General features: G+C 31.5%; 1 protein-coding gene across 2 annotated transcripts; it reads right to left on the reverse strand.

Moving 5' to 3' along the window:
* Positions 1-3,903: 3,903 nt before the first annotated feature.
* Positions 3,904-10,792, reverse strand: LOC129915571 (E3 ubiquitin-protein ligase RING1). Of its 2 annotated transcripts, none has more exons than XM_055995179.1 (3): positions 9,714-10,792; positions 4,588-4,760; positions 3,904-4,221 (listed from the first exon to the last, which is right to left on the reverse strand). In XM_055995179.1, the coding sequence occupies exons 1-3, from the start codon at positions 10,666-10,668 to the stop codon at positions 4,177-4,179; spliced, it is 1,173 nt and encodes a 390-aa protein (XP_055851154.1). In that variant the 5' UTR covers positions 10,669-10,792; the 3' UTR covers positions 3,904-4,176. The 2 variants fall into 2 exon arrangements, with proteins under 2 accessions (XP_055851154.1, XP_055851153.1); XM_055995178.1 differs by having other exon boundaries at positions 4,576-4,760.
* Between the last annotated feature and the right edge of the window lie 558 nt (positions 10,793-11,350).

Below are 11,350 nucleotides of genomic sequence, written 5' to 3' on the forward strand. Positions count from 1 at the left end.
TAATAATATGTGTATAGAATTGTAATAATTGCTTTGCATCGATAAAATTACTATTTTGCGCTTATAATATACATGTTCACAATTATTATTACCTTACATCACTATTATTTCTCAACGCATTAGTGCTTAATAGAAATATAAAAATGTTCAGTAATAAAACAATAATTTGTTCCTTTGTCCTTTGTCACAAAGGTTTAGTGTACCTTAATTTTTGTTTTTTAATTTGATCTTATATTTAAAAAATATTTCTTGCTGAATTAAATTAATTTTTTGAATTAAATTTTATGTGATCGTCGTTTATTTTTTGTTTAAAAATGAATAAAATTCTATGTAATTAAAAGAAAATTTAAGGAATGTTTAATTTATAGAAAAACAAAATACCTTGGACCATTTCATATACGAAGTAAGTCGCAAATTTGAGAGTTCAGTATAACGCATACAAGATTAAGTCTGGAGTTTAAAAAAAAGTCTAATTAATGATATCCTCGGCTCGTCAAATGGAATAAGTATTTGATAATGATAATAATCTAGTATTAGACCTTTCAAAGTTAAAAAAAATAGGATTTCAAAAAAGATAAAATACCTGCGTAAAATAAAAATAGCGAGGTATCCGTCTGACCGCAAAATTCTCCCATTTCATACGAATCATGCTTCCGAAAGATAAGAACTCCCCAATTCGTATGAAAACAGAAAAATTTCCGCTCGCACGGATGCCTCAATAGGGCCAAATAGAATTTGCACGAATTTTCTTAGGTCGCTAAATATAAAAAAATAATGAACAAACTGAAATTATTATTGATTTCGAAATAAGCTACAATTGACGCTTGGTATAGTTTTATCACCAAAAATGTTACACATACACCACAGTGACTTGGAAAAAAATAAATTATATGCAGTTTATTAGGAACCTATTTAAAATTAATACAAAAATACATATAAGGAACTTTGAAGTTAGACGAAGGTCAATGAGTAATTCCCCAGTGAAATGACTAAATTAAAACAAGAACTTGCGAGATAGTAAGGCCGTGTGCGAATTGCGTTAAAATGTTGGTTAAAATATGACGTTTGGTTAAAATTTGACACTAGCATGGTGAATAAAATGGGTTAAAATTTACCCAGCTGCGGAGCAGGGTAAAATTTGACACTAGTGATTAAAATTTGACGTTTCTCAAGATAGAAAGATCAAGATAGATTTGAAATTATTTTTGTTATAATGCGTTGATATTTTAAGAAATGTTAAAAGTATTAATACAAAGTACTTCCTCAAATTAATATTCATCTTGAAAAATTGAAAATCTACTAATTGTTTGTTTGTTTTTTATTTTTTATATTTCTATTTTGTTGACAGCTGGTGAACTACGAATTAGTGTTAGAAGACTGAATTAATAAATTTCTTTTTGATCATAATGAAATGAGAATTTATCGATAAAATAAAAAAAAAGTATGTGAAATTGAGAATTTCTTACATTTTCATACTAGAATATTTAACTTGATATATTTTTAACTGGGTTTTGTTAAAAAAAAATAGTTAATTGAATATAAGAAAAACCATTTTTGAGGGTAATTTTGTTTTATCTTGAGGGAATTTTATTCAAAGTAGTACCAAGAAAAAAGTCCCATTTAATACATTTTAACCCAATTCGCACAGCAAAAAAATAAATTTGATCCCTTTTTTAAACCAAACGTCAAATTTTAATCGTGGTAGAAATTTTAACCAACATTTTAACGCAATTCGCACACGGCCTAAAATTAACAAAAGTCCAGGATTATTGCTTTTCTTAGTAAAATTCATTTTTGTTCATGTTTCTCATTAATGTATCAAAGTCGTCGAACCCACACGAAAGTTTTATATTTGTAAGTATGGACGGAACATGGAAATTTGTTAGTATGGAACATCTAGGTCGTCAGGTCCACATGTCTTCTCTTCGACAAGATGATCTTGTCACCTTTTGGAGAAGAAAATTTTTTCCAATTTGTCAGAGACCGGTTTTGACCAATTGAAATTTTCACTATTGTGTCACTAATTCTTTAAATTGAACGGTTAAAAAATATACTAACTGTTGTGTAAAACATTTAACCATTACTAAATTTTTTTTTAAAGCGAAAAAAGTCAAACAATAGATGAAAATAGGGAAGACCATCCATTTTTCAATATTTCGTGTGGAATTCTTTCGGGAATTCTTTTAATACATGAATGAGTCGGTGTTGCCAGAGATGGCTATTCATCGCCAAATAGGCTCCTTGAACATTTTACTTGCTCCTTAAAATTTTGATTTACGATTTATCGGAATTTGGCTCTTTTAATTATGAACATGGCGATTTAAGGCTTCTTTGAAATCAAAGGATTTTACAGAAAAATCCATCAAAGATGTGAACAGAGACAACCAATTTGCATACAAAAATGTATTACAAATTTAATTTAAGGGGGGAAATCCCTCCAGACAACACCTTTTTCACTATTTTTTTATGAAAAACTGAAAGCACTTATTGAAATTTGGAAAAAGACAAGATATTACTGACATTATCAAGAATTGAAAAAAAATTTTTTGAAATGAAAAAATAACAAAATGGCGGCTCTGGAGCCTTTCAAAGTTGACGCCTCTAGTTTGCGCCGTGCAATGTACAGGTCCAGGAAATCATCTTAAATCAAAAAGGAAATTTTTTTCCGTTAGATGATATTAGTACGCATTGCATGAACCTAAATTTATTTTTTTTAAATGAAAAATAAAAATTAGAAATCAAAAAAACAAAGTAGTTAAAATATTTACTGTACAAATTTTATTCAACTTTTATGTTGTGGCCAATGATTTAAGGAGTAATTTGCTTCAAATTTCAAGTCGATAGCTTCATTAGTTTTTGAGTTACATTGCACGGCGCGGAAAAAAAATCGTTTCGAAAAAAATGCGTTTAAAGTTTTCGTACTATGGTAGGTTCGGAGCGCATTGGTTTCGGGACTATCTAGGCACTTTTGAGGCTTCATTTAAGGCTAAGACCACTGAAAATAGTTTCTTCGGTTGATAAATAAATTTACTACGCAAAAAAAAAATAATGCAAAAATAAAAAATTCCAGAGGGATTTCCCCCCTTAACACCCGTAAATAAGCATAAAAACCAGAATATATCAACAAAATGAAAAAACCAATAATTATACTTGAAGTCTGATAAACAATAGTTAATTAAAACAAAATCAAAAATCTCATACCACAAAAAATTGATTTACATTTTTTGAACCATTTTTGAAAGCGGCTGTTTTTGGTTCCAAGATTTTTCAAAATCGGCTCCTTGCCTTTAAAATATTCTGGCAACACTGGAATGAGTTGTTGTTCCGAGCTTGTAATGCTCCAGTCACTCAGCACAAACCTTTTGTAAAGTTTTCTGCAGTTTTTCGCGTAAGAATCTCCCAAGTACCTTATTTGTGGAATCATCCTCGGAAACTATCAGGTTTTGAGAGTTGGAAAAAACCAGAATTCGTTTTTCCAAACAACCAACCCTAGAACTGGACATCCGAGTCTGAACTGAAAAATCGTTATTCCAAAAATTGAACATCCCCAATTAATGTTCTGTTATCTCAGGGAAAGGCTTAGGCCCTCTTTAAGTAAAACACCTGCGAAAATTAATGCGATGCAATTTGAATTCCTAAAGAGGTCCATTCTTGTTTTGGAACTGCTTCCAAACGGATATCTCGACAGGACTGTTTGTCTTATATCAATTCTTAAGACTGAGGTTAACCATGGAGAGGACAAACGAATATCGACACTCATCATCTTTATGTCGACTCAAAGCCATGTACTTACATTTGAACATCGTTAAGAGCTCTTTACTTTAGAGTTTGCTTGATAATTTTTTCTTCCCATTAACTATAAAACATTTTAAATTGAGGAAAAATGTAATAAAAACACAAATATTGAGTTCCTAAATTGTGGTCTCACTTTAATAGGTTATCGAATATATATATTAGATTAGTATAATATGATGTGTTTATTTGTAAAACACATTTTGATTACATTTATAAGCAGAAGAAAAATGACATCCAATTTTAATTGATATAATAATTATTTCTGTTTACAAATTTGTTCTTTTCTTAATTCTTAATATTTATTATAATATTATAATTATATTATGATGGATAAATACGACAAAAATGCACTCATTTCTGTTGAGAGCGATTCAATGGTCCCTAGGACTTCTTCCATGAGTAATACATCTCCATTGGTTTGTTGACCTGCAAGTACAAAAATTATTATGGTTAATTTCACTCAGCTACTACATGATGCAAAATAATTAAATTAGTTTAGTCTTTAGATTCAATTCAGGCCTTAGTGGGGAAGATTGAAATTTATTTAGGAGTCAAATTGCAATTCTCCTGCAATTTATCTAGCATCAAATCTATTAAATGGTTATAAGATAGTTAGATTAAGAAAGCTGAGGCTGAAGATATCAGTCTAAGTGAAGGTATGGTTAAAATAAGAAAATTCCTGACAAGCAGACAGTTCATCACCTTTTTCTAAATCAATAAATTCCTACTTTTTTTTAATATTATACAATGACAATAATGAAGACTTCCAATCGAATATACCTTTTGACTTACCTTCCAGAACTTGTCATTGACCTGATGCAACGTCTGATTGCCATTCAATATAACCAACTGTTGTGGCTGTGGGGCAATGTAAATGCAAAAGTTAATCATGCGATATGCTTCGGGCAAATCTGATCCCAGATCCAATGTCATTCGAGTTGCTAAATATTTGCTTAAATGATCAACTAGAAATAAAGAAACAAAATTATTAATATCACTTATTTATCCATTTAGTAGAGTGCCGTAAAGCATTAAATTTGTAAAATCTCGGAATCCAGGGGAAGTCAATGAATCTGTATAAAAGCTCAAAGAAGAAACTTAAAAAAAATTGTTTTCCGTTCTCGATTACAACAATTAAAAAAAAAAATTAAAAATAAATCTCAAACCTTACCCGAAACTATTTAAAGTAATGTGGTAACTCTCAGAGAGAAACCGATTGAAAATAAAGGTTGCCTGTTATTTTTGGTCTCTGCAGTTGGCCCAATAATTATGTGGGTGACTGTAACTATGTCTGATAAATTTGAAATATGTCAGAAAGTGAGCAAAAGTTCAGCTAAGCTGAACGTTTGTCAAAAAAAACGTACGTAGGAGAAGCGTCATTGTGAGAGGTTACACAGATTTCGTATGGTGGAACTTTTGGCAGTTGTCAAAATCGACGGCAAAGCGAGATTGTGTTTCTGCTTTTAACATGGAAGAATTGAAACTTAAATACAAGAAAAGTTAAAAAAAAAACTTAACATTTTCATTTTAATTCACAATTTCAATCTTTAAATATCAAAAACTTTTATTAAAAATATTAATAAAATTTTAAATAAAATGCACGACTGGGTCGCACGTACTTGCTCTTGTAGTTCAAAGTACTTTATCTTAAATATCAATTGGAAATTTAAGATTTTGTTTAATGTGCAGAAAAAAAATGGAAAGTTAAAAAAAAATTTAATTTAAAAATTTTTTAAGACTTTATTTTTAATTTGTTTTTACATTTTACATTTTTTTTTTTAATGATGTCTGTAAATTTTGAATATGTCAATTTTTGAAAAACGGCAACGCAATATTTCCGTTCTCCGAATTTGTTGAGAAAAACTAAAAACACAGTTGTAAGTTTAAAGCAAATCCATCCATCCATTTAGGCCCTTGTTCGATGGACAGATGGACGCATACACGCGCACACGCACAGATAAAAGGACGGCATGACAAATTTTTTTTCTACACGAAACCAATACTTGCCCTTCAGAGCAAGTAAAAAACGTCAAATGGGAAAATATGTAAATAAAAAATTGAGTTAAAAAATGCAATATTCAATAAAATCTTCTTAATTTTATTGTTACACCAAGAACTTCTGGACCGATGTTTATGATCTTGGATTTTTTTTTGGATTCGTGTTCCTTTTTTGAATAAACATAGCAGAGTGACTATAAAAACAACAAAACAAATTAACGGACAAAAATGAAAGTGCCATGGTATGTTGGCTCCGTTCACAGCTACGAAAAAATAGCGTTGTGTGCACTAATCTGGGTTAGCAGCAAGTAGCCACGTTGCAAAAAAGATGGTGAGGGGTTCATTAACCGTAAAAATTTCAATTGAATCGAATTCGAAAAGATTGGTGAATAAAAAGTATTCGAAACATCATTTCTAACCATTTTAATGGAATTTAGAAGAATTGTTTTTGGAAAAAATCTTACTTGAAGAAGAAATTATATGTAAGTGAAATGGAGGTAGATAAACTTTTTAAATTTTGTAAAATTTCTCTTGCATATAGAAACAGGATAATTAATTGTGATTTTAAATATATAAATATGTATATCTTTTTGATACTATAAAGGCTTGGCCACACCGGAGGGTATGCGGTATAGCGGTAACGATATTTGTACTAAAAAAATTCCACACCTGAACGTTGATGTGTCAGTTTGGAATTTTTTCATACAAGTACCCTCACCGCTACCCGTACCGCTACCGCATACCCTCCAGTGTGGCCAAGCCTTAACTTGTGAATAACTTGTTAAATATAAATTTTAAAATATGAAAATTGTCAAAGCCATGCCTTATAGATTTTCTTTGCAATTATTATGTGTAACAAAAATTTGTTTAGTATGAAATAATAAAAATCAATCTAATCTAAAAATCATTTCTAACCACAGAAATCACAGTAGATTGAATGAGCAATATTTGCAGCAAAAAAACTTTAAAATTAAATGCTGATATTCCTGGAATTTTTTGGCTCTGTGACAAACTGTGACAAGACAATGTAGTGTGCAATTAATTTTTACACAAATTGCATAGCGTGCAAAAAATTTAGTTTGGATCGATAGTCATCATAAATTGAAATTTGTCGCATTTGAAAATTTGCGTTTTTACAAAGGATATTGCGCAATATTATATGGAATTTAAAGTTCGGACGAACACGTTAAGAAATGTGACTGGTACCGAGTGAACATAAGCACATACAAAACTGTTAATTTTTATGAAAATCGTGTCTGACGATTATACCATACTCGCATGTAAAGTTTTATTACCTTCTTATATACCTTCTTAATCATGCATCAATTTAGTGGAAAAAACAATGACCTTTTTCACTCTATTTCAAATATTTCATAAGATAAAGTAGCTACATACTATTTTGTACTGTACTATTCTCACCCAAAATTTGAATTGAATTAAAATAAAATGCACGACTGGGTCGCACGAACTTGCTCTTAGAGTTAAAGTTGCTTAAATTTTTAAGACTTTTTATATAGAAATTTGGAAAAAAAAAACAAAATTCGTTTTTTTTTTAAATAAAATAAAATCTGAAATTAAATTGCCCTCCAAAACAAGTATGCAGTTTTGATTGATATATTAACATGCATTTTTAGAAAAAAAAAATTTCAAAATCGTTAGAGCCGTTTTTTAAAAAACTAATTTTTTATAAATATTTTTTTGGAAAAAAAGTTTTAAAATAAAATTGGTATGCCATTTGGTAGAAATCACTAATCAACATCTAAAAACAAAATTTCAAAAAAGTTCAATGTCCCGTTTTCGAAAATTTGATTTTTCAAAAAAAAAATTTCAAAATTTTTTTAAAAATCCAAAAATTATTTTTTTCAAAATTTTATTTTTGGCTTATATTTAAATTATATAAATGCTTCTCCACAAAAAGTTTAGTTGAAATCGAATAAGCAGTTTCGGAGATAATCGGATTTGAAAAAAACGGTTCTATGGCAGGTACCGTTAATAATGATTTTCAAAAAAAAAAATTTTTCATTGAAAGATAGACCTTAGCTTAAAACTAACATTTGAATTTTTTAAACAAAATCGTTAGACCCGTTTTCGAGATATTTCAATTTTACTAAAATCGGTATATGACAAGTACCGTTATTTTTGGTCCAAAAAAATTAATTCCAAAAACCCCTCTGGAGAGTCGCAGAATAACGCTACATACCAAGTTTGACATTAATCGGTCCATCCGTTTGGGCTGTAGCTCCTTATACAGACAGACAGACAGACTGACAGACTGACAGACTGACAGACACACAGACAGACAGACGGACTTCCGGGACCCACTTTTTTGGCATTGTCTACCATCGTAATGTCATGGAAAAATGTTATCTCAACTTTTTTTTTTTTGTACGAATGCATAACTTGATATATAGTACCTATATCGCAAGTAAAAATGATATCATTTTGCTATCCATCAGAAGAGCGGGGCCCTATTGCACTAACCACTTTGCACTTTAACTTTGCAAATTCTGTTGTACCCAACTCCAATTTGCAAAGAGGAAATTGTCCAATGCATCGGTGTTGTGTGTCCTTTTTTGACGACAGCATATACTTGGTTTTGCCCTCATTGACCCTTAAACCCATTTTTGCCGCTTCCGTTTCAATGCTTACAAAAGCGCCATTGACATCACGCTGAGTTCTTCCGATTATGTCAATATCGTCGGCATATGCAAGCAGCTGAACGGACTTTTGAAAGATGGTGCCTCTGGTGTTGACGTTTGAGTTCTGTATAATTCTTTCAAGAACGATGTTAAAAAAATCGCATGACAGTGCGTCGCCTTGTCTAAAACCTTTTTCGACATCAAACGCTTCGGTTAGGTCTTTACCGACTCTGACGGAGCAGCGTGCATTCTCCATCGTCATCCTGCACAGCCGGACGAGCTTTGCAGGGATGCCAAAACTAGACATAGCTCTATACAATTCATCTCTGTATATACTGTCATACGCGGCTTTAAAATCGATGAACAAGTGGTGGGTATCGATTTGTTGTTCCTGGGTTTTTTCCAAGATCTGCCGTAATGTGAATATTTGATCGATGGTGGACTTTCCTGGTCTAAAGTCACACTGATAAGGCCCTATCAGGTTGTTGACGAACGGCTTCAGAAGTTCACATAGTACGGCAGAGAGGATCTTATATGCGATGTTAAGGAGGCTGATTCCTCTGTAGTTGGCGCAGGTTAGAGGGTCTCCTTTCTTAAGCATTTCCAACCACCTTATTTAAAACTATGCGTCATTCAATGAATGATTGCAATTTAAAGTTAAAATAATGATATATTGATATTAAAAATTCTATTATTTTCTTCTTTAATAAACAAATTGCAGTAAAGCAACAGTCTGAGTAACTATAACCAAAAAAATAACAAATGATAAAGTAAAGTACAATAAAATTTCAAAAGATATCGTTGTTTAAGTATAAAAAGAAGATTTCAACCTTTTTTAACAAAAAGAAATTAAATCTATTTACCGCTTTACTTTGCAAATTTTCAAATTACGCAAAGTTCCACTTTTAGTTGGTGCAACGCCCGCACATTTTGCTTTGCAAAAAAAAACTTAAAAAATAGCAAAGTGGGGAACTTTAAATTTTTGGTGAAACACTTTACACTACTTTTACTTTGCAGAAAAGACTTGTTTCGCAAAGTTGCAAAATGCAAATTTCAAAGTGGTTGGTGCAATAGGGCTCAGGACGCCGCACGTCTGCCGGGTCAGCTAGTTATATGTATATAAAAGTTAAGAGCGGACAAAAAAATTTTGTTTAACATTTTTCTATAAACTATTAAAAACCCAATTCCAAAGTTTATATAAAGATTCATTGACTTTCCCTTGATTCCGAGGTATATCTTACAACACTTCACTAATTATAGTATGAAGAAGACCCAACTTACCAGTAGCATTAGCCGTCGTCTTAATATACCTAACACAATTCTCCTTCAATGCCTTCATCAATTGATTATCTCCCGCCATCTCAGTCGGATGCGGTTTAAAAACCAATTCTATCTCATCATTTATTCCCAACTCCGATGACCCTTCTCCTTCCGTGTCAATAGTCGAATCCCCTTCCGTTCTACAATCCATCTGACTATCACTCTCCGATTCCTCAGACCTTTCCGAAGTTGGCACTGACATTGCCCGCTTCGGTTTGCTACTACTACTATTCGATGGAACTGGCGACGGAGTACTTCGCACCGAAGGTGGATTCGAAGCATTCCTTTGATCAGAAGCTTCGTCATTATTAACTCGATTATTGCAAGATGCACTTGCTCCTCCAACAACAACAACATTTTGCTGCTGAACACTTCCACTATTTGAAGTGTTATTATTGTTGTTGTGATGGGAGGAATGTTCCCTATGCTCGCGATCGCTTTGTTCACCTTTGCGATATCGAGTCGGTCGATTTTGTGATTGCAATTTTATACCCTCTTTAATCGAATTGACTAAAGCTTGTTGTGATTGGGTTTGATTAAATTTAGCCATGACTTTTTCTTGAATTGCTTCATATTCTTCACGAGAAGGATAAATTTTCGAAATTAGTAAATCAAAATTTGGATCGGGTCTGAGTGACCTTTTGGAGACTAATTTTTTACGACATGTTGGACATTCTTTATTACCCGATCGTAATGCAGTTATAATACAATCGGAACAAAAACGATGTAAGCATTCTTTTGTGGTCATTGTTTTTTTCAACATGTCTAAACAAATTGGACACATTAGTTCCGAATGGAGACTCCGTGGGGATACAGCAATTTCTGTACAATCTGTTATAATTTCTTGGGGTTTGCGTTGCAATTCGTAGAGAGATAAATCCCAGGTTTTATTTTGTTGGGGTTCCATTGTAGTCATAATATAATTCAAATGATTGAATTAAAAACTACAATTTTTTGCACTATTTCTCACAAAAAATTATATTTTTTCACAAATTTTATATTTTTTCTCTGATGTTGATGAAGTGGTGTCAAAATGAAAACAAAAAGTGAAAAAAGATGCGAAGTTGGTTGTGGTTAAAAGTTTGTTTAGAAAGTGAGTGAATTTGTTAGGAAGCCGCTGTACATGTAGCTCAGTTTAAATTGGTTTGTGTATTCGATAATAGAAAGCGGTTATTTTTTGAAAACAAAAAATATTTTTTTCGTAAATATTTTTATTTGGTTAACAGTATTGAATGATTATAATTATTGTAATAATTATTCAATGGTTATGAGTTATACCATACCAATGACAACCGATGACAAAAAATCCCATCGACATCCGCAGTGACGTAATACGATTTTGTTGGAAATGAAACGATTTTGCTACTAATACTCTTTATAGAAGCAAAATTGTTGTGTGGTTGTATACCTACTCTTTTTTTACAAAACAACTTTTCCAGAGAGAATAAAATTTTTTTTATTATGTACTTTTGCAAAATTAGCCAACGCAGTTAAGGCTCTTAAATCTAATCTAAGCATTCATCTAAATCTGGACTTGTTAGATTTTAATTGACTTTTACTTCGAAGTGTTTTGAAAACGCTTTTGTGTAAAAGAATAT

The sequence above is a fragment of the Episyrphus balteatus genome, chromosome 3 (assembly GCF_945859705.1).
Source record: "Episyrphus balteatus chromosome 3, idEpiBalt1.1, whole genome shotgun sequence".
Classification (NCBI taxonomy): domain Eukaryota; kingdom Metazoa; phylum Arthropoda; class Insecta; order Diptera; family Syrphidae; genus Episyrphus; species Episyrphus balteatus.

What these genes read in the sequence shown, in the direction of transcription:
- LOC129915571 (XM_055995178.1), bottom strand. Translation starts at nt 10,668, where the DNA reads ATGACTACAATGGAACCCCAACAAAATAAAACCTGGGATTTATCTCTC. An exon ending in GACGACGGCTAATGCTACTG is followed by an intron (nt 4,761 to 9,713) that starts GTAAGTTGGGTC and finishes CTTTATTTCTAG; the next exon opens with TTGATCATTTAAGCAAATAT. An exon ending in TCTGGAAGGTAAGTCAAAAG is followed by an intron (nt 4,222 to 4,575) that starts GTATATTCGATT and finishes TTGTACTTGCAG; the next exon opens with GTCAACAAACCAATGGAGAT.